This window comes from Sminthopsis crassicaudata, chromosome 2, assembly GCF_048593235.1.
Source record: "Sminthopsis crassicaudata isolate SCR6 chromosome 2, ASM4859323v1, whole genome shotgun sequence".
Lineage (NCBI taxonomy): Eukaryota > Metazoa > Chordata > Mammalia > Dasyuromorphia > Dasyuridae > Sminthopsis > Sminthopsis crassicaudata.
The window spans coordinates 142,642,223-142,667,567 of record NC_133618.1 but is presented as its reverse complement, the minus strand read 5'-3'; the positions used below and the strand labels follow the sequence as shown (position 1 = coordinate 142,667,567).

Sequence of the window (25,345 nt, the reverse complement as noted above, 5' to 3'; positions counted from 1 at the left end):
GGACCAAATAAACTCTGTAATGTCTGAAAGATCTCAGAGCTAAAATTCTGTCTCTATGTGAGGGGGACAAATCCTAATTTTCTGTCCCTCCCCTTGCCATATTCTCCCTGGTTTCTGGAGTGGAATTAAGAGGGTCATGCAGGATTTTCTGGGCTGACAGGTAGACAAGGGGAAACTCCGCCTGTCCAAAGGACTCAAGGCCTCATCTACCCCCACAGTCTGTGCTCCCACATCCCCTAATGATCACTTAGTCCATCTCACAGAATTACAGAATTCTGGAGTTGGAAGAAAGCTCAGAGGCCATCTAGTAGAATCCATACAGGAACATCTCTGCAGTTTTCGATGAAGTGGTCATCTCCCTGTGACTAAAAACACCTAATGAAAGAGTGCTTCCTAAGGCAGCACATTCCTCCTCCTGGAGAGCTCTTAATTGTTAAGGAAGTTTTTCCTTAAAGCAAGCCTAGATCTGCCTTTCTGAATCCTCTCCCCATTGCTTCTCATTGTGCCCTCCGGGGCCAAGCAGAAGCATATTCCGTCCCTTTTCTGCATTACACCCCTTCCTCTGTCATGTTCATCCTGACCCAGCCTGAATTCCAGTGACCAGAGCTGGGCCTCTGGCTTCAGTTCACCTTCTCAATCCATCCCTTCTTCTGTGAAGACCACCTTACCTTCCTTCCCACGTTGACCTCTTTTTCTGTTGTCTCTCTTGCTCCTCTTCTTCCTCTGGTTCTTCCTCCCCAATGTTTCTTCTCCTGTCTCTTCATCACTCCTTTCCCCCCACAGGCTCTTCCCCCACATTTCCTGCCAGCTTCCTCTATCAGTCTTTTTCTTCCATCTCAATCACGGCTTCCCTCTCAAGTCTCAGTTTCCCTCCTCCCCACTCCCCCCACCCCACTGTCTTGTCCTCCATGTGCACAGCACACACATGGCCCTGTTGCTGTATTTTTAGATGCCAGTTTCAGCAACGTAATTAGCCTCTTGTTTCAACACAGTCTTGGCCCTGGCCAGGGCCAGGTTGTCCTGGCTGGCACTGCCCCACCCTGGGTGGGGGGGGAGGAAAGGGGAGTAGATATAAATCCAGTCCCTTCCCCCTACTCAACCCCTAGGGTCAGAGCTTCCAATAGCTGACCACAAATGACAGGGCCCCAGAGTGCAGCCACAGAGATGCCCACTGCTAGGGGCGTGGCTGGTTGGGGGGAGAGCCTGGTCCAGAGACTTTTCTTTAGCTCCACTCATGGAGAGTGCGGGTACTCAAAGCGGTTGGTTAGTACAAGGTAAAGCAGCCCTGAATTGAAGGGATCCTAGAAGCAGCTCCCTCTCCCTCAATGCCACAAACATTTATTAAATGATTTACTCTGAGGGCGGTTAGAGTTTTTGTTTCAGTGGGGAGAGGGTTATGATCAGGAAGAGGAAACGAAATCATGTTAGGGAGGTGGGTGAGTGGGTGAGAGAGGAGAATTGTCTGCCACAGACCTTTTCTTCAGCATTAAAGTCATCTTTCAACAAAGCCCTCCCCTTCTCACGGTCCCCCACCCCCACCCAGGTCCTCGGGGGCTCTGGTGGGATTAACCCCCGACACTCTCCACCGTAGGGGAGGCAGCCAGCTTCAGCTATCTGTGGGATGGAGGGGCTGGGGAAGTAGGGCTAGGTGCCCAGACAGCCGCATGTGTAGGAGGGGATGTCCTCGGATGCCCTCCACCCGGCAGTCCCAGCTCTGACGTGGGTGCCCCCCCCTTCCCTGCCCAGATTAGTGGCAGCTTGGCCTGGCTGTCCGGGGCCGCCCTCCCCCGGTCCGGGGGCTGCTCCAGTGGAGGGAGGCCTGGCTAGCCTACCCAGGTAAGGGACTCTGAGGAAAGGGGTGAAGGTGGGTGGAGCTTCCAGATGCCCGTATGTATGTTTGTTTGTGTTTGTGCTTGTCTGTGTGGGGGTTGGTTCAGGTCTAGTCTGGGCACGCCTATGTTTTGGGTATTGGTCGGCTTGCCTTTGTATGTGTCCATCTGTGTATCACTTTTTCCTGGGTACTTGCTCCTTTATGTGTATTCCCACAGTGCTGCTCCACTCTTGGGCCAAGAGGTGCCGAATGAAAGGCCCTGGGCTCTAGGGTTGGCCCAGGAGGGCTAGACTGGAAGCCAGGCTCGTCTGGGTGGGGCCGTGGAGGGGATTCACTGCACTCCATCGCCCCTACTTCCCAGCTTCTCTGGGAGCCTGTGCTGGGAAGGAGCCGTCAGAGTCAAAATGAGTCATAGACCTTGGGGAAAATACCTGGCCTGTCACCCAAGGGGGCCTGTCCTCCCCCATAGCCGGCTCAGAGACGTGGAGCTTGGGATCTGGGCTTTCCCAAAGGGTCTCCGAAGGCTTAAGCCATGTGCTCTCCCCCTGGCACTGCCTAGAATGCTGGGAGCCCCACCAGGGACATGTGGAGATTACTATCCTGCCAATACCACTGGCCAGATAGTGCCACCCTCTTGTACTCCTGAAGCTAATCTCAGGCCATGAACCTGAGGGGTGAGGGTGGGGATTGGGAACAGAGACTGTGGCCAGGCCCCAGCCAGTGTGGAAGAAGAGGGACTGCCTCCAGACATGGAGGCTAAAATGCTGGATGAGGATCTACCTTACAGAACACAGGCCCTGAATAACCCAGCTCCCTCCGGAGCTCTTCTTCCTGTTCAGTGTCCTTTAACCCTCTAACTTCTTCCTCTCCTGCCTCTCACAAGTCCTTATTAGGTTGTCTTCTTTCTGTCAAGGATCTTCATTGATGAGGGCTCTACTGGGTCCAGAGAAGGAAACCCCCTCCCTTATTTACTTTCCCTTTCTTCCCCCCTCCTTCCCCCCACCCTCTTACCTAAATCCCCCCCATGTAATGACAGTAGCTAGCTTTGTGGATAGGGGCTAGGTCCTAACATTATCTTGGAGATAGAGAGCTGTCTCTCTAGAGTCAGACTTAAGGGAGGAAGGGGTGGGGGATGGGTGCCCAGGTGAAGGGAGCCGCCTATTGAGCCTGTGTATGTGTGTGAATCTGTCTGGCTGTCTGTGATCCTGGTTGCGCTTCTTGAACCACCCCCACAGACGAACCTTGATGCTTCCTTGGGTGGAAGGGTACCTCACTTTCCCATTTGCTCTCCCATTCTTGGGTCCCTCCCTCTGGGCCACTCCCATCACTGCTCTCCCCATATTGGGCCTAGAACCCCGGGAAACATGGGGTAATGGAGTAGAATCAGAGGATGCCATAGCTGGAAAGGCCCTCAGAGACCTGCTCCAACCCCATCATTTTTCAAATGAGGAAACTGAGACTCATGAAGAGCTTATGTGGTCCTTGGAGTAATTAATAGCAGGGTTTGGCTAAGGGAGAGGGTGTAAGAGGGGTTAAGAAGGAAAGGTGTCCTTAGGGGTAAAGGAAAAAAGGGGGGAGAGGAGGGATGCATACATCTGTATGAGACAGACCCAGCCCCAGTGACACAGAACAGATGTTTCCCATCCTTGACCCCATGAGAACCTGACTGCTACTGCCAGCGATGACACTGCCCCTTCCTTTCATGCCTTACCCTGGAGGGGGGAGCCCCACCCCACCAATCCTGCCCAGCCCCTCCCGCCCTTTGCTCCAGTTCCCCAGCTTGGCACCTACTAGCGGGGTGCTGCCCGCCTGCCAGGCTCCGGGCCGGCCCACGGGAGGGTGGGGCCGCTGGGAAGCTGGCACGTTGCCCTGGGGGAGCCTCTCTCAGCAGGCGCCCGGGTGCCGCTGATGTGGGGGGAAGGGGGGAAACAAAGGACTTATTCTCTGGGTGCGCAGCCGGTGGCATCGCAGGGGCGTTGGCGGAAGCCCCCGGGGGCCAGGAGGGGGCAGGCCTGGGCGGGGCTGAGGAATCACGGGCTCCTGTTCCCCGCAGGGTGCAGGAGGAGTAAACCCGCGGAGCAGCTTTTCGGCTTCCCCACTTGCGCGTCCGGCGATGGCGATAGGAGGTCCTGCTGCGCTCTCCGTGCCGCTTGGTCTACACTAGCCGCGCCGCGCTGCGCTCCCGTGGTGCCACCTTCCAGGGCACCCCGATCGCCCCCCCTACGACCCCTTCCCCTGGCCTCTCGGCCGCTTCCCCCCCGCTCTACCTTTTCCAATCGGGGAGCCTTCTTCCTCCCCCCGTCCGGTTTATTCTCCCCTCGGGGAGCCCGTTCCCCCCCTAGCCCAGCTCGCTCTCCCTCCGGGGGCGCCCGCTCCCCCCGGCTTAGCTCCCTCTGTCCCCGGGGCACCCGCTCCCCAATCCCGGCCCGGCCCGGACCACCCAGAGGCGCAGCACGGAGTCTCGGCGGCCCATGGCGCAGCCCACAACCTCAGCCCAGAAGCTGGTGCGGCCCATCCGCGCAGTGTGCCGCATCCTGCAGATCCCGGAGTCCGACCCCTCCAACCTGCGGCCCTAGAGCGCCCCCGACGCTCGGGGGAGAGAGGGGGTGAGAGGAGCCCGCAGGCCCCAGAGTGGCTCATGGGGAGGGCGCGTCCGGCGATTGCCAGGACCCCCGCCACCCTCGCGCCAGGTCCCGGCAGCCCAGGTGAGTACTACCACTGGGACCCAGGGGAACCCGGGCATTTGGACTCCGAGAGGACGGAACTGATCCGTCAAGTTGTCTTGGACCCGTGTGCTCCGTATAAAGTTGTTCGTTCCCCGGCAGCATTTTACATTTAAATCTGCTCCCTGGAAAACCAGGGTTGTGCTCTTTCTGAAGTTCCCGCCCGCCTCACTCTTTTTTTCTTTCTGTGGCATTGGGACCCCTACTCTGGACTGGTTCTGAATTCCCCTGGGAAACAGTGCCAGCGCGTGTCACATTGTCATGCTAGTCTCAGTGACACCTGTCACACCAGTCTTGGTAGTTCCCTGCTCCGCTTGGGAGTTCCCCTCTTTTTCCTACCTCTCTGTCTCTGACTAAGGGGATGTGTGTGTGTGTGTGTGTGTGTGTGTGTCTTCCTCTTCGGAAGGACGTTAAGACTTCCTGGAGTTGGGAATACCTCACCTAAACAAGCAGGGATGCCTCTTAGTTCCCTTCACTTTAGGGCCTCCCCATGAAGATGTCTCAGCTTTTTCTAGGAGCAAGGACTCAACCTGAACCCAGGGATTCCAGACCCCATCAGCTGTCCTGGGCTTCCTGGGGCCGGGGAGAGCTAAATAGGATAATCTTAGAGGACCAAGAAGAGGCAGTTTCCTGGCATAGTATGCCAGGAGAGATGCCAAAATGCACCCTCAGCCCTGGGGTGCATTCCTCCCTAGTTACTTCTTTTCAGATATACTCTTTTCATCCCCTGGAGGCTAGGATTCGATAATGGGAACCAAGCTAAGCCTCAGTTTCCTTTTCTGTAAAATAAGAGGGTTAGAGGAGATAATCCCTGAGCTCCCTTGCAACTTTAAATATTAGACTATGGTCATGACTCATAGACTCAAGATTTCAAAATTGGACAAGACCTTGCAGACCATTTAGCTAAATTTCCTTAACTCTGAGACAGAAACTGAAAGTCACACACTTAACTTAACAAGATTCTAGAGCTAGGACTCAAATCTGATTCCCATTCTTAAGAGTTTTCCACAAAGAGTTTTAGGCCTTTCTTCTGGGATCTCATTTTCTCTTCTTTACCATGCTGGCAGAGAGAAAGTCCTAGGTTTCATCCCCTGATAATGTAGTAAAAATAGCATTAAATTTGGCAAAGAGATCCCAAGATGGGCCTGGAATCCAGTCTTTGCTGCTCACTACTCTCGGAAGGTCAGTGCCCTTCCTCTGTACAATGAGGTAGTTAGATCAGTTTTCCACTCTTAAATATATTCTTTTCTGTCCTCTTCTCCCAAATGTGTGTGACTGAAGAGCTCTGCCCAGTCCAATCCAATCCCAATCCCCTAAGAAGCATTTATTAAATGTGGATTAGGTATAAGGCATTATGATAGATGATGGGGGTACAGGGATTAAGATGAAACTGTCCTGTTATTAATCATTTAACAGCTAAGTACACCAATAGCGATTTGAGGAGGGCAAGATTGCTAACGATTAAGGGGGCCAGGAAAGACTTCCCATGGCGGGTAACACATAAGATGAGTCTTGAATAAACCTTAGGATTCTAAGAGAAGAAGGTGAGGAGGGAGTGAATTCCAGTGAAGGGGCACACAGCCTGTTCAAAGTCATGGAGGCCGGAGATGGAATGCTGAGTTTGGGGAACAGCGAATAGACCAGTTTGGCTGGAACAGAGAGTTCATGAAGGGGCGTAACGTGAAATAAGCCTGAAAAGGTAGGCTGATACCAGATTGGGAATGGCTTTAAAGGCTCAGCTGAGGAGTTTTAAATTTTATCTAGAGGCAATAGGGAATCATTGGAGATCCTTGAGCATAGGAGGATGATTCGGTCAGTCTGACATACATGATCTGACTTTTTATGTATGGTAATAGTGTAACATATTTAAGTTAACAGACTATTTTCCACCAATAACCAATCACAACTGAATACTAATAAATGTGGAATAGACAGTTGGATTTTTAAAAAAATAAGCAATTTTCCAACCAAGATAAAATAATCTATATCAGTGAATTATGATTCTATTTTCTGGTCTAATGAAACCGATGATACAAATGTTTAAAAGATGTTAAATGATACAAAAACAAGAATACAAAGAGATCCCAACTTCACTTCTATTCCTACTGAAGCTTCCTGACTTTGGTGGAATAAGGCAGGGAATAAGGGGAGGAGTGGGAAGGAGAGGGAGTTATCATATTGCTTCTTTACAGTGGGGGCATCAACATGTCCAGGGTGGGAAGCTTAGAGCAATGTGTGGGCAGGCAGTTTGATGCCCAGTTGTTGGCTTGTACTTGTCTTACCGGTTTGTGCTGCCTCAATGCCGCCAGGGTGGGGCAGCAGGGATGCCCAGGTAATTCATCTGAGCCCATGCTTTGTTGGTTTCACCACAGGGAGCCCCTTTGTGAGAACCCCATGAGGGCAGAAGCATCATGGAAAGCACACCCACCTACTTGCAAGACACCCCCACCTGGGAGAAACCAGCATCAGAGAATGGCATCAGACAGGAGCCAGGCACCTTGCCACGGGGTCCACACTATGGACCACTGTGCCTGGGGGATCCTGCTCCCTTTTGGAGAGGAACCCTGAGCACCCCAGACTCTTGGTTTCCACATGGTTTACCCCATGGTCCAAATGACCCAATTCCATTCTTGGGGGGCGAGGGACCCCGTAATGGTGAGGGAAAGACTGGATGGTTGGGGGCCAAAGAGGGGCTGAGATGGAAGGAAGCAATGCTAGCCCACCAGCTGGCACTCTGTGGGCAGCCATGCCCACCCCGTCATAACCTCCTGCCCCCAGAGCAAGGTGGCAGCCATCCCAAGAATGACCCATTGGCTTTCCGGCCCTTACATTGCCCCTTCCTTCTGGAGACCAAGATCCTAGAGAGGACCCCTTTCTGGGTGCCTGCCTGCCTGCCTCCTTACTTGGTGCCCAGCCAGCCCCACGATCGGCCTTCTGACTGGCCCCTAGCTCCTATTCCTTGGGCATACCTGGGGACCCAGCCCAAGAGTCCTCCTGTTTTCAACTCAGGAAGCAAGGTAAGGACTTGAAAGTGTGGAGAATACCCAGAGGGAATTCACACTGGGGAGGCTGTAAAGAAGGAAAGAAACAGTTGATTCTCTTTGCTCAGTGAAAGCTCTTCTCTAGAAGAATTCCATTCAATTCAACAAGTTTTTATTGAGTGTGAAATCTTCCCAAACAAGCACCAGATTAGAGATGTTCTAACTCAAAGATCTGGCCGGGGACCCCAGGGTCAATTTCACATTAACTGTCCTCCATAAAGCATTCCTTCTTTCCCCCAGATCCACTCACCCCTATTTCATCTCTCTCAGTTAAGAGCCAAAGCCAGTGCCCAGCTTATCCCTTTCTTCTCCCTTTAGGGCTTTTATCACAAAGATCTAGGCATACCTCGCCTGGCAAAAGAGATGTTGACCACTGCTGAACCTGGGTTGTTGGGCGTAGCCCCTGGTGGGCATCTTCAGAGAGCTGGGGAGATGGATCGGTCCCTACCCTATCAAAAGGATGGGGAGCCAGGGGCCAATGGGCACCAGAACCTTTGCCCACTTTTTGGGGGGTGCCCAGATATACTTGGCAGCCGGACCCTCTGGCCTACTCACTCCCCAGGTTTGGTTCATGCTCTTGGAAGTTCCTGGGTAGTGCCTCGAAATGGGAACCTCAGAAACCCCCAACCAGGGCCATCCTCTGGGTCAGAGTGCCCTTCCCCAGGACAGTCTGTCAGTCAGGTGGGCTGCTGTTCATCCCATCTGCCTGCTGGAGATGGGAGTCATAGCCGCTGTGGAAGGTGCCAGGAAGGCACAGAAAGTGGTACTAGTGGGACAGCTGGGTCCACTGAAGAAGTCGGCAAGCTTCCTGGGCCTGGGGCCTGCCCCCCAAGCCACCATACCAAGCTCAAGAAAACCTGGCTCACTCGGCATTCCGAACAATTTGGATGTTTGACTGGGTGCCCAGGGGAGGAGGTGGGCCCAACCACGCAGGTTGGGTCCCTCAAGAGGGAGGGAAGTCCTGAGGTGGGGGGAGCAGCGGGTAGCCCAGCCCCTAAGCGTCCAGCTGACTCCTTCCCAGAGAGTGAGGGACAGGGGACTGGGAGTTGGCAGGAAGCTTTGGAACCACCACTCGGAAGCAAGGCCGAGACAGCAGAACATGATGGCTGGAGAGGTAAGGAGGTTGATGAGCTGGGCATGAATGGCAACTGGGGCACCTGGGACTTGGGGAATCAGGGCAGGGGCTGGAAGGTGAGGCTTGGGGTGGGGTTCTGGCCCCATCCCACACTCAGAGGTCCTTTTCCAGTTGATAACTCCATGACGTCTAGAATGTTTTTTCCACCTGGATCCTTTTGAGATTTTGCAGTCTCTCAACCTGGGGCACACTGCTGCCCATCTCTGGAACCTTTTTTCTTGTTTACCTGCCTCTCTGTTGGGCTGGTAGCCTACTTCAGCACTAGCTGGATGCTTTGCCACAGAAAAGAAGGGGGCGTACAGCTCTGATGGAGCTCCTTCCAAGTCACCTCAGACGAGTCTCTGCTGACCTGAGTCTCTGCTGACCCATGTCTCTGAGCCAAGAACTGTTCCTTCTTTTGCCCAGTTGGATCATGGACCCCAAGCTGGGACTCTGTGTGCTTTTGACTAATTAGGCCATTATGCCATTGCCCCAGCTCTCTGATGGCTCTCAGCCCCTGTTGTTCTCCGGATTCACCTGGGGAATAATTAGGTCTGCCGTCCTCTTCATCTGTTTCCCTGGACTGTTAGATCTCAGTGATTTGGTGGAACTATTTTGCCTTTTGGATTTATATGCCTGAGATGAGCCTGTCCCAGCTCCTTCATCCTCTGGATCGCTGTGCCAGGATTGGACTCTTCTAGACCTCTCAGATCCCCAAGACGAGGTTGATTCTATTTTGAAGTCCCTCGTGGGATTTCTCAGACTGTGGTAGCCTGAGTTGGGACTGTCCTATCATCTTACCCTACTGGTGGTTGCCTTGGAACTCTTACATCACTCTGGTGACGGTGTCACTCTGCCTACAATTGGAACCATCCGGCTCCTTAGCAGGCTGGATCACTATATCCTTACCAGAGTCCTGGACTCAACACCAGCCCTCCACTCCCAAACTCTGTGTAGTCATTTGTCTGTGAGCCATTTCAGTTGGTTTGAGAATCACTGCTCATAGAACCTTGGGCTAGGGAGGAAAGTGAGCACTGGAGCTATAGTGCTGGGAAAGGAGCTGACGGGTGCTAAGGGAGGCTGCAAGTGGCAGATCAAAGGGGAGTCCTCACAGGATGTATTATCCCCTCAGGATTCCTGGGCAGCAGGCCTGGCCTTGATGGACTTGAACTCCAGAGTGTGCCTTGCACAGAGCTCCCAGCAGGAATGCCCCATTGCCAGAGCTGTGCCCTTGGGGAAAGGGAAGATTCAGGGATGGCTTGCCACTTTATGAACGTGCGAAGGTGAGTCTGCCAACCCCTCACCCCCAATTTCCTTAGCAAGACTTCTGTGTTCTGGGAATCCCCTTCTTCCTGGCTCTGGGCTCCTACTCCAGTTCTTCACAGACTCTCACCCACTGGTTCCTCTTTGCTTCTCCAGGTTACCTTCAAGTGGAACAAGGATGGAAGAAGGTGAAACCAGCCTTACTGAGGAGGGCAGAGGTCTCAGGCCCGGTCCAGACACCAAGTTGAGTGTGCATCTAGCCAAGTATCTGCTGAATAGTCTCGGGGACAGATTCTGTAGACTACTGAGGAGGGAGCGGGAGGCCCTTGCCTGGGCTTTGGAGGAAGGTAAGCAAGAGTTAAAGTCTCTAGAAACATTTACTGGAAGACACTAAGAATAATCAGTCAAACAATAAGCTTAAGATGAATTGTAGTAAGCAAGCAGGGTTACTTTGTATCTATGTTTATATGTACTCTATATTTACATTTTATATATATATATGATACTTATTTATGCACATGTTGCACATGCATTAGAATGTAAGCTCCTCGAGGGTAGGAACTAGTTATCTTTTTTTCTTTGTATCCCAAGGCTTAGCACAGTGCCTGGCCCATAGTAGGTTCTTAATAAATGAATATATCTACTCATATACCTAATATGTGGCTAAAATGTAAGTACAGTTATCATCTCAGTTGATCCTAACAACTTTGGGAGGTAGATGCCCTTAAGGTCTCCATTTTATTGATGAGGAAATTAAAGCAAACAGAGGTAAAACTGCTAATAAGGGCCTGAGGCTGAATTTGAATTCAGGTCTTGCAGATTTTTGCCCAGTACTCTATCTACTATTTTCCCTAGCTGCCTAAATGAATACTATGTACATTAGGCAGGAAAGTTACTGGAATAGCTGGGGAGATAAGAAGGAAAGGCTTTATGTAGACAGTGGTGTTTCAGTTGGATCTTGAGTGGAGCTCTCAAGGGTCTTGGTTGGTTCTTGTCCATTAAACCCCTATCTCTTTCTATATATAGTTTGTCTACTTATATTTTGTACTACAGTTGAGCAACCAGTCCATAACTGATGGGAAAAAGAGGTGGGGATTTTAGTGAATTGCTAGGAACTTGGTATGGTTTAGCAATGGATGACGGTAGCAGCCAAACCATCTGTCACAATTTTAAGCTGCCCTGAGAGGAGCCCAGCGTTCAGAACAAGAAAGGTCACAATCCTACTGTATCCAACCCTATTCAGACACATCTAGGAGATCAGGTTTCCTTCTGGGTGCTGCATTTTGGAAGCATACTGCTAGGCTCAAGCAAATACAGAAGAGGTGACTAGGTTGTGAGAGCATGCCCAAGAGGATTGGCTGAGGGATCTAGGGGGTGTAAAGCCTAGAGAAAAGAATACTTTGGAAAGACATGATAATAATCTTTAAGTATTTGAAGTGGGATTAAATGTGTTCCATTTCCCTCATGGGGTGAACTAGAATCAATGGGTAGAAGTGACAGAAGTAAATTTGAGTACAACAGAAGGAAGAATTTCCTAATAATCAGCTGCCTCAAAAATTGAATGAGGATACTTCAGGAGACAGTAAATTTTATTTTACTGGAAGCCTTCAAGTAGAGTCTGGCTGGCCACTTGTAGGGGATATATAGAGGGGATTCATTCACTGGATAGAATGACCAGTTTGATTTCACATTATTATTGCTAATGCATGCAAACCAAGTTCTTCTATAAAGCTGTTTATGCACCCTTCCCCTATTTCCATTTATTGTTTACTTGTACCATTTATAATATTGCTCCTGTTGAACTTCCCTAATATTGTTTTGGATCTTTTAGGGAAACTAATTAAGGACAGGCAGTTAAGTGGCTCAATGGATAACACACTGGGCTTGGAGTCAGGAAGACTTGGTAGCTCTCTCACCCTGAGCACTTCATTTACTCTTTCAATGTCCAACTTCAAACTGGGCAGTTGCTCATTTACATTAGTTAAAGGAATTTTGCTCTCTGAAGAAATCATAGATCTAAACAAAATAATAATAACAATGATGACCTTAAATGGGACCTACCTATACTCCTTTTTGTAGCCTTCTCAAGGTCATTAGTGTAGGACTGAACTTATAGCTAATATTCAGTTTATACTTATAGAGGAAAGGGAGGGGAAGGAGTGAACAAATAAATGACTGAACAAAAAGATATTGGAGGAGGAAGGGTTGGGAATAAGTGTTTATATAGTGCCCACTGTGTGTTAGTAATGTGTTAAACGCTTTACAAATAGTATCTTATTTGGTCCTCACAACAATCCTGGGTATCCTTATCCTCACTTTACAGGGGGGGGGGGGGGGAATTGAGACAAACAGAGGTAAAGGTCCCATACGGAGTTTGAGGTGGGATTTGAGATCAGTTCTTCTGTTGAGTTTGGGATAAATATCAAAGACTGACCTAGGAGTCAGTGAGAAATGATTAGGAATTGGTTGGTAGATGCAAAATTTTTGAGCTATTGGGCTGTCTTTATTTGTATTTGAACCTAGACATTATTTCCTGGCTGGAGGGATAGCTAGGCAGTACAGTGGATCAGGCGATGAACCTGGATCGAGGAGGATCTGAGTTCAGATATGATCTCAGACCCTTAACTAGCTGTGTGACCCTGAGCAAATCACAACCTGTTTGCCTCAGTTTCCTATTTGTTCAGATGAGCTGAAGAAAGGAATGGGGAATGGAGTTTGCTAACAAAACAAAACAAATGAGGTCATAAAGTGTTGTTCACAACTGAAACAACTCAACTGGAGCAATTAATTGGAAAGGTTAGGCAAAGCCTGGTGCAAAGAAGTTTAGATTTGTGAGTTTTTTGACCTGAGATCAAGTCTTGGATCTGTGACCTTGAGGCAAATCATTAAATCTCTATGAGTTTCATTTTCCCCACCTATAAAATAGATCTGGAGGAGGAGGGGAGGAAGTGGAGGAAGATGGGATAATATGCAGTTGCCTGCTTCCCAAGGCTATTCTGAGGATTAAGTGAGATAATCATGGATATATTTTACATGTAAAATATTTGTTAGACTCTAAAATTATATGTAAATTAAACCTTTGTTATACATGGCAAAAACGAGTTATTCTTTGCAGGGATTAGAGAAGTCCCTTTAACCTTGTTTCTCATTATTAATCAGCAGAGCTATATCAAGTGCCTACCATGTGCTTGACACTGGGGTTTCAAGAGAAAAATGTAATAATCCCTGCTCTCAAGGAGTTTCTATTCTAGTAACTGAGAGAACATGTATACAAACAAATAAAAATATAATAAACACAAAATAAATACAAAATATTTTGAAGAGAAGGATGCAACCAGCTGAGGGTAGTGAAGATTGGAAGATGCTTCAAGGAGAATGTGAACCTGGAAGGAAGGAAGCTTTTCCCCTTTAATCCCTTGGAGACATAAAGAGCTTTAGAAATAGAAGGTGGTCTGATTACCTCCTTCCTTCCCCTACTCCTCCACCAGGTTATGGTTTACCTTCATTCTTTGGGAATTGGTTAGGACCAAAACATCCCTACTCCTGTCCTTGTTCCTCTGAGAGGCTGAGTTCTTTGGCCAGCTACTAAGTTCTTTGGTTTTTGTGCCTATTTTCTCTGCAGTGGGGGAGCCCACCCTTGTCCCAATCCCATGGGAGGACCCCAAAGCGCCAAGATCCTGTAGCCGCTGCTACCGTGGACTCTTCAACACACATTGGGGCTGCCCTCATTGCTGCTACAGGCTCTGTCTGGCCTGTGGCCATGTGGGGAGAGCTAGGGATACCACAGGTATGAAGTGAATGCTTGTATGGGAGTACCAAAGGAGGAGGGATGGGAATATAAGGTCTGGGCCACGCTTTAGCCCCTTGCCCAGTCCTGGCCTCTATCTAGCACCATCTGAGGTAGCTATAGACAGACAAACAACCCTATCAAAGAGTGAGTCTATGACTAAGTCCAATCAAACCTTACTCTCAGCATATCTTTGCTTAGATTTCTAAAAGCTGACTTTTATGACTTGTTCTTTTTTTTTTTTTTTTCTCCTTTGACCTCTCTATTTCCACTTCAACAGGCCCTCAGGAGCAGCCCCCGGAGAAGTGTGCCCATAGCACTGGGCATGATGCCCACTCTCTTATGCTGACCCAGTTCATTCCCAGTCAGGGTAAGCCAACTGGAGTGCAGGCTACTTATGTCAGGAACAAGAGGGTCACCAGCTTAATAGCAGGAGGAGGTCTCCTTTCTTTCTGCCTCCCGAATCCCACCTTCCCTGATCCCTGGCACCTCCTGGTTTTCAAGTCTGGTATGAGAGGGATAGGGAAGGAAATAGCTCCTTTGCTAGTCTTGACTGTCTACTTTTTTCCCAGTCCTAAGGGGACTAAGGGGTAATTTTCTTTTATTCTTTCACTCCCACAGCTCTGGCAGAGCTGAGCACCAAAATGCACCAAGTCCGGGCCAAGTTTGACATCCGAGGGCACTGCCCTTGCCAGGCTGATGCTCGAGTGTGGGCTCCTGGGGATAGAGGACAAAAGGTGAGAGATAAAAAAGGAAATAGGGATGTCGGAGAAAAGCCGTAAGGGACCTTGGGGTAGAGGTGGGGCAGCTCTTTCTGAACTCCAAACATTTTAACAAGTTTTCTTGGTACCTAGCACCTGGTTGCATGAATACCCTAAAGGAGTCACCGTAATCCTTGGTGACAAGAACTGGGCGAAAACAGTCTTTTTGTGTGCTGTTCTGGGCTGGGAGTTTGGGAGCACTGTGTGGGGGCAGGAAGGATACATGAAAGAAACTTTTTCTTGTTGTTGCACACCTCCCTGCTCACCCCCTTGCTTACTTCTAAAGTTTTCATTCATTGGGGGTGGGTGGGACTGGCTTTGACAGAAGGAGACAACAGAGAAAACTCCTCCAATTCCACAATCCTCCAGCAACGGTGATGCACACAGAACCAAGGAAATCAAAGAAGGTGCGTCCTCCTTGCCTCAGCTCCAGAGCTCTTGTGAGAACCTGGAGGAGGGGTCAGGGCCAAGGGCAGAGAGGAGGAGAGGGCTTCCCCTAACTGGAGCTCCAGAGTTGGGAGGTCCGGGGGGGATCATGTAGACACAGAAATGGGGCACAAGCACAGTAGAGCTGCTTTAGGATTCATGTGGGGCGGTCCTTGGGAAGTGAGTGGAGTGAATTTATAAAGAAGAGGGGTGTGTGTGTGTGTGTGTGTGTGTGTGTGTGTGTGTGTGTGTGTGTACTTGGTGTGATCTTTCTGGAGGGCTCCTACAATTCTAGTTGCTATTTCCACAGAAGCCACAGATTCCACTGAAACTTCAGGAGAAGCCCCAAGAGGCCGGGGATCCCTGCCCTGCCCCTCCCTGTGTGAACTCCTTGCTTCCACAGCTGTTAAACTCTGCCTGGGCCATGAGAGAATCCACATGGCCTTTGCCCCTGTGACCCCAGCCCTGCCCAACGTGAGTGCTTGGGGGGAAGATCTCAGGCCTTGGGGGACCATTGCTTTAGCCATGGGCTCAGTCAGATTTCTCTCCATTCACTTTTCTTCAATCTCCATGTTTTTGTTAGCTTTATTTATTTTTTTTTAATAATAGCATTCTATTTTCAAAATACACGCAAAGATAGTTTTCCACACTCACCCTTGCAAATTTTTCTCCCTCCCTTCCCCTCTACCTTGCTCCCCTAGACAGCAAGTAATCCAGTATATGTTAAATGTGTGCAATTTTTCCAGATATATTTCCACATTTATCATTCAGTATCCATGTTGACAGAAGCTTTGTCTTATCTAAATTTAGCCAGTACTGAGCACTGAGGGAGATGCTTAATAAAAGTGTTTGGCAATTACATTAGAGCAGAAGAGGTAGGTGAGGAAATGTGTTGACCTCTATCCCATGGTCTGCAGGATGATCGGATTACTAACATCCTGGATAGCATCATCGCCCAGGTGGTAGAGAGGAAGATTCAGGAGAAGGCGCTGGCTCCAGGCCTGCGGAAGGGGCTTGGCCTGTCCAGCCCTCCCACTCCACGGGGTCTGCCTTCTCGAGGAACCCTGCTGTGGCTTCAGGAGCCCCAGCCCCAACAAAACTTCCATCTCTTCCAGGAACACTGGAGACAAGGCCAGGTGAGACCTTACTCCTGGCTACCATTACCCAGTGTCCCAGCTCCTTACAGACAAGGGACACTTTTTTTCAGATCTGCCCTTTCCCTTACACCCATACAAATAAGTCCTATAGCTTCCTTCCCTAACACCAGACCCTTCTCAGATCCATTCTTCTAATTCTCCCCATCACAGCCCGTGCTGGTATCTGGACTACAGAGAACACTTCAGAGCAGTCTTTGGGGGCCAGAAGCCCTTGGATCACTGGGGGGAAAGGTGCAGGCCCTGAGCCTTCTTGGGCCTCCCCGGTCCACCGAGCTGGGCAGCACAGCTTTCTGGAAGGGTTTCTCCCGACCAGAAGGTGAGTAACCTTGGATTTCCCAAAGGGAGAGACTCAGTCCTGGAAATAAGGGTGAGGATTCAGATGGGGGGAATATGGTAGAGTGGAGAGATTTCTGGACATTCAGGAAACACCCTTGTTGGCCATTTCTTTGCTGTGTGGCTTTGGCATTGAGCCTTCAAATCCTTAAATGCCAAATGAGATGTCCATGGACAAATTGCACCAAACCTTCAGGTTTCTCCTACCATAAAACTAAGAGTGGCTGGGCCTGATGAATCCTCCAATAAGAAACTACCTGGGAATATCAGGTGCTGTAGATTAAGGGAGAAGCAGTTTGGTAGAGTGGATGGAGAATTGGTCTCAGAATCAAGACCTGCCCTGCCTCTGGCGTATACTGTTTATGTGACTTTGGATAAATTACTTTGCAGTGCCCCCAGCAAGTGTCTAAGACTGAGTTATAGAAGAGCTTCTAATCTTTGTTAATGGAGGGAGTTTCCTCTGGGAGGAACATGCTTTGTTAACAAAAGCATAATATCTGTGATTATAGGAATAGGAAAAAAGAGACACTTTGGGATAGGGATGGATATTTTGAAGCCAAAAAAGAAAGGGGAAGGAAAAGAGGAGGGGAAGGGAGAGACAGGCAGACAAATAAAAACATAGAGACAGAGAGACAAAGAAAAGAGTAAACAGAGAGACAGAGAGAAGAGAGACAGAGACAGATAGAGAGGGAAGGAGGGAGAGAGAATAAGAGAGGAAGAGAAAAAGAGACAGACAGAAAAAGGAGACAGAGAAAGAGAAAGAGAAATAGAGAAAGAAGGACATACACAGAGTATACACACAGAGAAGAGACAGACAAACAGATAGAGAGATGGACAGAAAGAGAAACAGATGAATAGACAGAATGACAGAGATAGACAGAGACAGAGAAAGAGACAAAGAGACAGAGAGAAAGAGAGAGTCAGTGCTGTTTCCCTTTAAAAAAAAAAAAAGATACCAAACTATTCAGACTGAGTCCTACCTCTCTAGACTAATAACCTCTTTCTCTTTTAGCTCGTCCAAAGCTAGAAAGTGGGTCCCTCCTTCTTTTGCATAGAAATCTAGGCGAGCCAGAGTCCAGCAGGTGTGTATCGGCAGAGGAGCCAGTTTTATCTTTCCTCCACCCTCCCCTATATTGGCCCTTGCCTGAGCCTTTCCCCTCCTGGCTCCTCCTGCCCATTCTTCATTCTCAGACTTGTCTTTGTGGGTGCCTGCATGTAGTCTCTTAGTAGAGAGTGCTTAGGGTAAAAATTGTGGGTGTAATGAGTCCCTTCCTCTCCCCCTTCTGCAGAACAGAGAACCTGGCTGCTAGTCTGCCCCTCCCTGAATATTGTACCAGCCATGGAAAACTCAACCTGGTTTCTTACTTCCCTCCCATCCCTACCCTCTGCCGGCTGGAGCCACAACTCTGTGCCTCTTATGGTGAGTTTCTAGGATCCCTTTCCCAAAGTCCCACCTGGCCACAACTTCTACCTTATGCCCTATAGCTCTTCATGCCTCCCAGCATCATTTGCAGCTGTATCCCCAAGCCTTATGGGCCCTGTTGGGAATCCTTGCCTGGGTTCTGACAAATTCAGAGATTCTAGTTTTCACACCCATGACTTTTCTGTGCCCAGGTTCCCATGCCCATCACAATTAAAGGTCTAACTCCAGCCCCATTTCCCTGGGTCAGGTGCTACAGTCTGGAATTGCCTTGTGCTCTTAACCTTCGCCCACCCCTCCCCATGCCAGGTGTGAGCCCACAGCACGGGCACCTGGGGACCAAGAATCTGTGCGTGGAGGTGACAGACCTCATCAGTGTCCTGGTCCATGCAGAAGCACCAGTACCTACTTGGCACCGGGCACAAAAAGGTATATATCCATAGATGGAATGAGGTGGTGGGAGGAAACAGAAGTGAAGGGTGGACTCATCTTCAACCCCAACCCCAACATCCTTTTCTCTCCTCTTAGAACTCCTGACATGCCTGGAAGGTGAGGGGCTGTGGTCCCCAGGTAGCCAGGTGGGCGCTGTGTGGCATGTGTTTCGGGCACAGGACGCCCAGCGCATTTGTCGCTTTCTCCAGATGGTGAGGAAGGTGGGAGAGGAGCTGAATAGCCCCTTCCTACTTCATCCCACTCCAATAAATCTCTCCTTCTGGGGTTCATTCCAAACTTCTAAAATCTCTTTTCTAGCCTTCCATTTCTCTACAATCCACAAATATAAGGTGAAATAATCAGTGCATCAACATCAGCAAGCATTAGTTAAGAAATTTCTGGTGCCAGTCACTGTCCTAGGTGCTAGGAATATAAAGACAGAAATGAAACAGTTCCTGCTCTCAAGGAGCTGACAGTCTATTGGAAAAGATAACATGTATACATATACAAAATAAGTGCAAGATAATTTGTGAGGATCAGGAAAAGCTTTATGTATAAAGCAGAGCTTGAGCTAGGTTTTGAAAAAAAATAGGGATTCTTGAAGGTGAAGATGAGAATAAAGTGCATTGTAAACATGGGGAAGTTACAGTGCAAAAGGAGTAAGGTATAAGAGCATAAAGGTAGATTGAGTCTAGCATACAAAGAGCTTTAAATACCTATAAGACAGCCCCTAAGCAACAGATCTGTTTTTTAATTTTTGTTTTGTCCCTAGTGTGTCCTTAGTTTCCCCCTCCCCAATGCACTATTTCTAGTAGCAGCTCACTAGCTGCCTTCTCTAGGTTGGCAACTAGATAACATGGTGGAGTCTTCTCCTGGAGCTTTTGATGAGTTCTCAAATGGGACAAAGGGAGGGTGCCTCTGCAGGGTAATGGCTGTCCTACCTTGGGAATGAGCTTAATGGGAAGAGTGTGGCAAGTAACTGGGAGAGGCTTTCTGAAGGAAATGGTCTTGGAGATGCTTCTAGATAAAGTGACTAAAGGAAATAGCTTGGAGGGAATAAGATGTGAAGGTAGGTATAGGAGAGAGCCAAGGGAATAAAGAGATGCTTGGAGGAACTGAGAAAATAATCTAAGAAACTGAGAAACTGAGAACTGAGAAAGATTGCTTTAGTGCTCAATAAAGGGGCAGTTCTCAGGGGGGGGGAGGAAGGTTTTAGCCAAAAAATCCTTTATCCTATATCATGAACATATTCCCATATATATGCATGTAATAATAATATATATATGTAAAAACATATATGTAAATACACATATATCTATACACACATACATGTGTGGGTATATATACACATTAATCAACACACCCTTTCTGGAGTTAATCCTTCCAGGGGTGCTGATCTGGTCAAGGTAGGGCTTTCTGTGATCTAAGACAATTCTGGGCAACCCAACTGTGTGTAACTAAGGAAACAGGACTCCCCTAGGCAGTCATATACACCATAAGCAGACTTTTGGTAAATTTAGGATTCTAATCCAAACTCTAGTGTAGACCTAAATTTCTAATCAGGCTGTAGAAGCAAATAGGTTTTGTGGAAACCTCTGTACTGTATTTCCCTGGAACCCCTCATGACTCTAGGGGTTATGGGGTACATTCAAAGGCTCTCTTGAGGCTAGAAATAGATCTTTTGGGAATGGAGAGAGGAGAGATTGCAGGCAAAGGGGATGGCAGGTGGAGAGGGAGGCTTTCATCTAGCTTTTGAGCTGCCTAAAATGTCAGCTCCACATAGAGAAATCCACAGAGAATAAGAGAATTTAGAGATAATAATGATAAGAATAAAAATGATTTAACATTATGGAAAGGACCTTCAGAAACCATCTAATAATCTAACTTTCTTATTTTGCAAATGAGGAAACTCAAGTCCAGACAGGTAGTATCTGCCCAATGTTATATTGGTAGTAAATGATAGAATCTGGATATGAACTTAGGTACTCTGACTCCAAATCTAGCACTTCTGGAAGTCCGTGAAGAGCTTTACATATATCCTCTCATTTGTACCTCATCACAGCCTTCTGAAGAAGCTAATACTAGGATTATTATCCTAATTTTATAGGAGGGGAAAATCCAGGCAGAGGAAGGTAAATTATTTGCTTATGGTCACATAGCTTCTTAAGTATCATAGATGGGATTTAAACCAAGGTTTTCTTGTCTCCTTGTCTAAAACTTTATCTGTTATTTCCAGCTGCCTCTCAACAAAGGTATAAAATTATTAAAAGTTGCAGGAAAGAAACTTTTAAATGGAGAATTCTAATTAGATGTCTACCAAGAAGGAATGCAATTCACCTTAAGCATTCAATCAACACGCACTTATTAAGTACCTAATATGGGACAGATGCTGTAGATACAGCAACCTTGTCTTTATGGAGTACCAGTTCTATTGAGTAAACTCAATAATAAGTACAATACAGGTGTTTGCATGCCCCGGTCTTAAACTGGAGTCAGTAGTGGGAAAAGGCTGTCAGACTCAGTCCTTGCCCTCCAAGGTACATGTAATCACAGAGAGACCTTAAAGGCCATCTACTTCAACCCACCTGAACCAGTGTTCCATCTCTGATAGCTCCACCAAGGGGTCATGTAGCTTTGGCTTGCACATCTGCATATTGAGGACCCCATATCTTGAAAAGGTAACCCAATCTAGGTGAAGTGGCAGGACCCACATATAGCAAGAGGTAAAATAGAATAAAATACAAAGGCAGTAAATATTCCTTACCCACAGATGCCCTCAGAGTTCTGAATAGAAGTAGGGATCCCTGTGGACACTAATTGGTTTGAAGGAGATGGGGAAATTTGCATAGATAGAGAGGAAGGTGGAAGCTTAGAGAGCTAATCGGGATACAGCTGGACATTGGATAGGGTACTCAACTGGAAGACTTGATCTCAGACACTTACTGGCTGTGTGACTGAACAAGTCACTTACCTGCTGCCTGCCTTAGATGGAGAAACTGCCTTCCCCCATCTGTAAAATGGGGATAATAGCAGCTCCTGCCTCTCAGGGTGGCTGTGAAGATTGAGTCAGATAACATATGTAAAGTATTTTATAAATGCTATTAGGAGGGTCTTACAAGCCATTTGCCAGGAGAGAATAAGGGATTTAAACTGTGTACATTACCTATTTCTCCTCAGTCCCATCCCTTCATATTTGTGAACTTGCCAACCTGGGCAACCCTCAGCCTTCCATTCTACTTCTTGCCTTTGTTTGCCTCTCCAGCAGTCTCAGGTCTAGGATTCTTCACTCTGGGGCTGCATTGTTTATCACCATTTCTTTTTCCTTTCCAATCTCAGACCCTTTTACTATTTCCCATGATTAAGTCCCTTGAGGGACCCTTTTACTATTTCCCATGATTAAGTCCCTTGAGGGATCCAGTGCCTGCCGGGGCCCCTCACCAGGTTTGGGCAGGCAGGGGCAAGATTGACTACTCGGGATAATAATTAATCCCTGACCTTTGCCTAAACTCTACGTTTTTCAAACTGCTTTCCTAACCTACGCAAAAACTGACCATGTATAAGGGCATAAAAATCTCAAAATCAAATGCAGAAAGACAAATAGTAAATGTATATTTTTTTTCAGATCATGATGTAATAAAAATTATATGTAATAAAGGGCCAGGGAAAAACAGACTAAAAATTAATTGGAAACAAAATAATATAATCCTAAAGAATGAGTGGGTGAAACAACAAATCATAGAAACAATTGATGATTTCATCCAAGAGAATGACAATAATGAGACAATATACCAAAATTTAGGGGATGCAGCCAAAGTAATTAAGAGAAATTTTATGTCTTTAGATGCTTCCTTGAAAAAAATAGAGAAAGAGATCAATGAATTGGGCATGCAACCAAAAAGGCTGGGAGAAAAACAAATTAAATTAATTTTAATACCAATTTATATACAATTAAATACCAAATTTGGAAATCTGAAAATAAAAGTGGAGATTAATAAAATTGAAAGAAAGAAAACTATTGAACTAAAAGTGCTTTGCTAGCCAATATCTCATTTGATCCTAAGGATTACTTTTAGGAAGTAGGCAGACCAATCACAATATTTCCATTCTAAAGTTTAGGAAACAGAGTCTCTTACTCAAGAGTATAGCAAGTGATTAGGAAAGGAGGGGTGGGAATCTAGCTCCACATTTTGTAACCCTTCAAATGCTGTATAGAGTCAGAACTGTGAATACTGTGTAAATGGGAGGCAGCGTGGCTTATTAGGGAAATTGCTATGTATCATAGCATCTCTCCAATCAGCTCAGCACCCTTTCTACTGCATACCTTACTTGAAGATGGTACTAGTACCGTAATGAGTCACTTGTCATGTTCAAACCCATACCATGGTCTTTGTCCCTAAGAGCAAAGTTCAGAGAGTAGGAGGGGGCATCAGAGGAGTGTTTACCTGAGGACCAAAGGGCATGCCATTTTTGTGTTTTCTCTCTCTCTCTCCCCCTCCCTCCCCCACTCCTCTCTCTCTCCCTCCCTCCCTCTCTGTCTCTCTCTCTCTGTCTCTCTCTCTCCCTCCCTCCTTTTCTCTTTCCTTCTCTTCCTCCCTCCCTCTCTCCTCTCCTCTCTCTCTCTCTCTTTCTCTCTCTCTCTCTCTCTCTCTCTCTCTCTCTCTCTCTCTCTCTCTCTCTTCCCCCCCCTCTCTCCCTCCCTCCTTTCTTCCCTCCCTCTGTGTCTCTCCCCCTGTCTCTGTTTCTGTCTGGTTCTCTCTCTGTCTTTCTCTCTTTCTCTCCCCTTCTCTTCCTCTCTCCTTTCCTCCCTTCCCCCTTTCTCTCTTCTTCATATCCCTCTCCTCCCTGGCACAGGTGCAGGGTTTGGTGAACTCAGTCAGCGTCAACCAGTATTTCCTGTCTCCAGAGACCATCGGCCTCTCCATCCAGCTCTGCCACCAGGCACCCAACCTGCCTCCTGATGCCCGCCAGGTTTATAGCCAGGTGAGAGTCTCAATTGGGATATTGGGGAACTGCTGATTATGGGGAAGATGGCTTCTTATGCATTTGACACATGCCAAGAAAGCCTTTGGCTGTGAGTAGGGGTTATAAGGGAATTCCTGGGTGGAGGAAGCCACATGCCAGAACCAGTTATGGAGCAGCACTTGATACATCCTCCTCTTTTCTGTCTCTCATAGATGGATTGGGCCATATTTCAAGCGGTGAAAGAGGCTGTGGGAACTTTACACGATTCTAAATTGGGGGAACCCAGTCATTCAGGGTGGGAGGGGAAGCATGGATAAGACAAAGCAAACACCAGCATGCTAACTGGGTGTTTGCCCCAGCAACTCACCCCTGGCCATCAGTTGGGGAAAATGCTAAACATCTTGGGAACGAACCTCGTGGGCATCCCTCTGGTCATAAGCAGGGCATGATCTCCCAAAGTGTCCTGCCTTGCAATCTACAACAATATGCAGAGTGCTGCTGATGCTTGTGTGTACTCTGATACCACTCTCCTCATTCACCCAAGGCTGCCACTGAATGAGGGTTCAGCTCTTCTGATGTGTGTTTTCCCTCCTCCTCTAGAACATAGTCTCAAATGCCTACAGGGATCCCAGAATAAGGAAAGGAGTCCTTCCCAGCTACTTGGGTGAACTTGGGAAATCAGTCTGACCTAATTAAACTATGTCACTGCCTTCTTGCCCTCAGCACTCCACTTTTGCCCAATTTCTCTGTCCTGTCTTCCCTTCCTATATGAATTTCCTGGGGAAATCTCTCCCACCATCACCCTTTGCCAAACGGGCACTGTGAGGTAACAGGAATCTTCCTGATTCCACTTGCCTTCATAGAGGGGCTAAGAAGGCAGGGGATTAGATGGGGGTGAGGGATATTTCAGAGCTTGCAGGGTCTGCTGGCGGGACCATAGTCTGGGTGGCACTGCCCCTCCCTTCCTTGTGAGTTTGAGTATCCATTAAAGTTTGTGTTGTTTTGTGAATACTTTCTGTGTGGTTGATGTTGCACACAATATCCACATACACATGGGGGAGGAGAGAAAGAATGGATTCCTTTCTTATGTTGGGGGAAGGGAGAAAGGCTATGGAGACCTTGGAATGGCTCCCTACCTTCAAATACCTCCATGGTCCTATTCCCAGTGATTCCTGTGACCAGGTCTCTCACCTGGATGTTTTATGCTCAAGATGAACTGGCTAGAAGATGGAGCTTTCATTGCTGAAACCAGCATCAAGGACTCAGATGGGGGTGATCCTGGGGGAACCAGAGCAGTAGGTCAACCAATCAATAAGCAAGTATTTATTAATCACCTACTGTATACAAGGCATTGTGCCAGACCCTAAGGATACAAAAGAGCATTTTTGTTCTCAAAGAACTTACTCTTCTTGGGGGGTAGGGGAAAGAAACCAGAGAATGCATAAAGTCTCATGATTATATTATCTATGCAAATAAGAGCCAAATCCAGAAAGCTAGCCCTAGTGGTGCTTCTGACATTGGGAACTGAATGTCCCATAAGCATCTCAAATTCAACCTGTCCAAAAGAGAGGTTGCTATTTTTTCCCAGCTCCCTATTCTCCTCTTCCTCTTCCAAACTTTCTCTTGTTCAGGGTATCACTGTCCTTCTAGTCATCTAGATTTGAAACCTTGACCTCTCCTTCAACTTCCCAGTATCATCCATTTCACATAGTTTAGTGAGTGGCCAAATCTTGGCTTTTCTATCTCCTATCTCTTACTTGTGATCTCTCACTGCACTCACACAGCCTAGTTCAGGCTTTCATCATCTCCTGTCTGGATTATTGCAAAAGCTCCCTAATTGGTCTCTCTGCCTCAGATTACTCAGCTATACCTCCTCCCCACCTCAGTAAACTCCAGTGGCTCCCTACTTCTTTTAGCATCAGGTATAAAATTCTTGGCAGTTAAAGCCCTTCAAAATCTGGCCTCTTTCTATCTTTCCAGTCCTTTTACAGAGTACTCTATAGGCCAGCCAGCCATTCTGGCCTTTTTGCTGCTCTTCCCACATGACCCTCCATTTCTCATCTCCTTGACTTTGCATTATTGCCTCTTCTCCATG

At 47.8% G+C, this 25,345-nt stretch overlaps 1 protein-coding gene across 5 annotated transcripts; it reads left to right on the top strand.

Annotated features, from left to right (window-relative positions):
• The first annotated feature begins 1,743 nt into the window (after window positions 1–1,743).
• HR (HR lysine demethylase and nuclear receptor corepressor) lies at window positions 1,744–24,261 on the top strand. Of its 5 annotated transcripts, XM_074287486.1 has the most exons (19): window positions 4,403–4,536; window positions 6,082–6,253; window positions 6,927–7,571; window positions 7,914–8,709; window positions 9,842–9,992; window positions 10,129–10,319; window positions 13,595–13,759; window positions 14,040–14,129; window positions 14,381–14,496; window positions 14,846–14,927; window positions 15,257–15,420; window positions 15,864–16,082; window positions 16,254–16,419; window positions 17,449–17,518; window positions 17,726–17,856; window positions 18,166–18,285; window positions 18,385–18,500; window positions 23,140–23,268; window positions 23,463–24,261. In XM_074287486.1, the coding sequence occupies exons 3-19, from the start codon at window positions 6,966–6,968 to the stop codon at window positions 23,565–23,567; spliced, it is 3,417 nt and encodes a 1,138-aa protein (XP_074143587.1). In that variant the 5' UTR covers window positions 4,403–4,536; window positions 6,082–6,253; window positions 6,927–6,965; the 3' UTR covers window positions 23,568–24,261. The 5 variants fall into 5 exon arrangements, 3 of the variants coding, with proteins under 3 accessions (XP_074143587.1, XP_074143586.1, XP_074143585.1); XM_074287485.1 differs by lacking the exons at window positions 18,385–18,500; window positions 23,140–23,268; window positions 23,463–24,261 and having other exon boundaries at window positions 18,107–18,194; XM_074287484.1 differs by lacking the exons at window positions 6,082–6,253; window positions 23,140–23,268; window positions 23,463–24,261 and having other exon boundaries at window positions 4,409–4,536; window positions 18,385–19,452.
• The last annotated feature ends 1,084 nt before the right edge of the window (window positions 24,262–25,345 follow it).

Coding starts and splice junctions, on each gene's coding strand:
- HR (XM_074287486.1), top strand. CDS start 6,966: ATGGAAAGCACACCCACCTACTTGCAAGACACCCCCACCTGGGAGAAA. Junction 10,320..13,594: donor TGCCTGGGCTTTGGAGGAAG/GTAAGCAAGAGT, acceptor TTTTCTCTGCAG/TGGGGGAGCCCACCCTTGTC. Junction 16,420..17,448: donor GGGTTTCTCCCGACCAGAAG/GTGAGTAACCTT, acceptor TTTCTCTTTTAG/CTCGTCCAAAGCTAGAAAGT.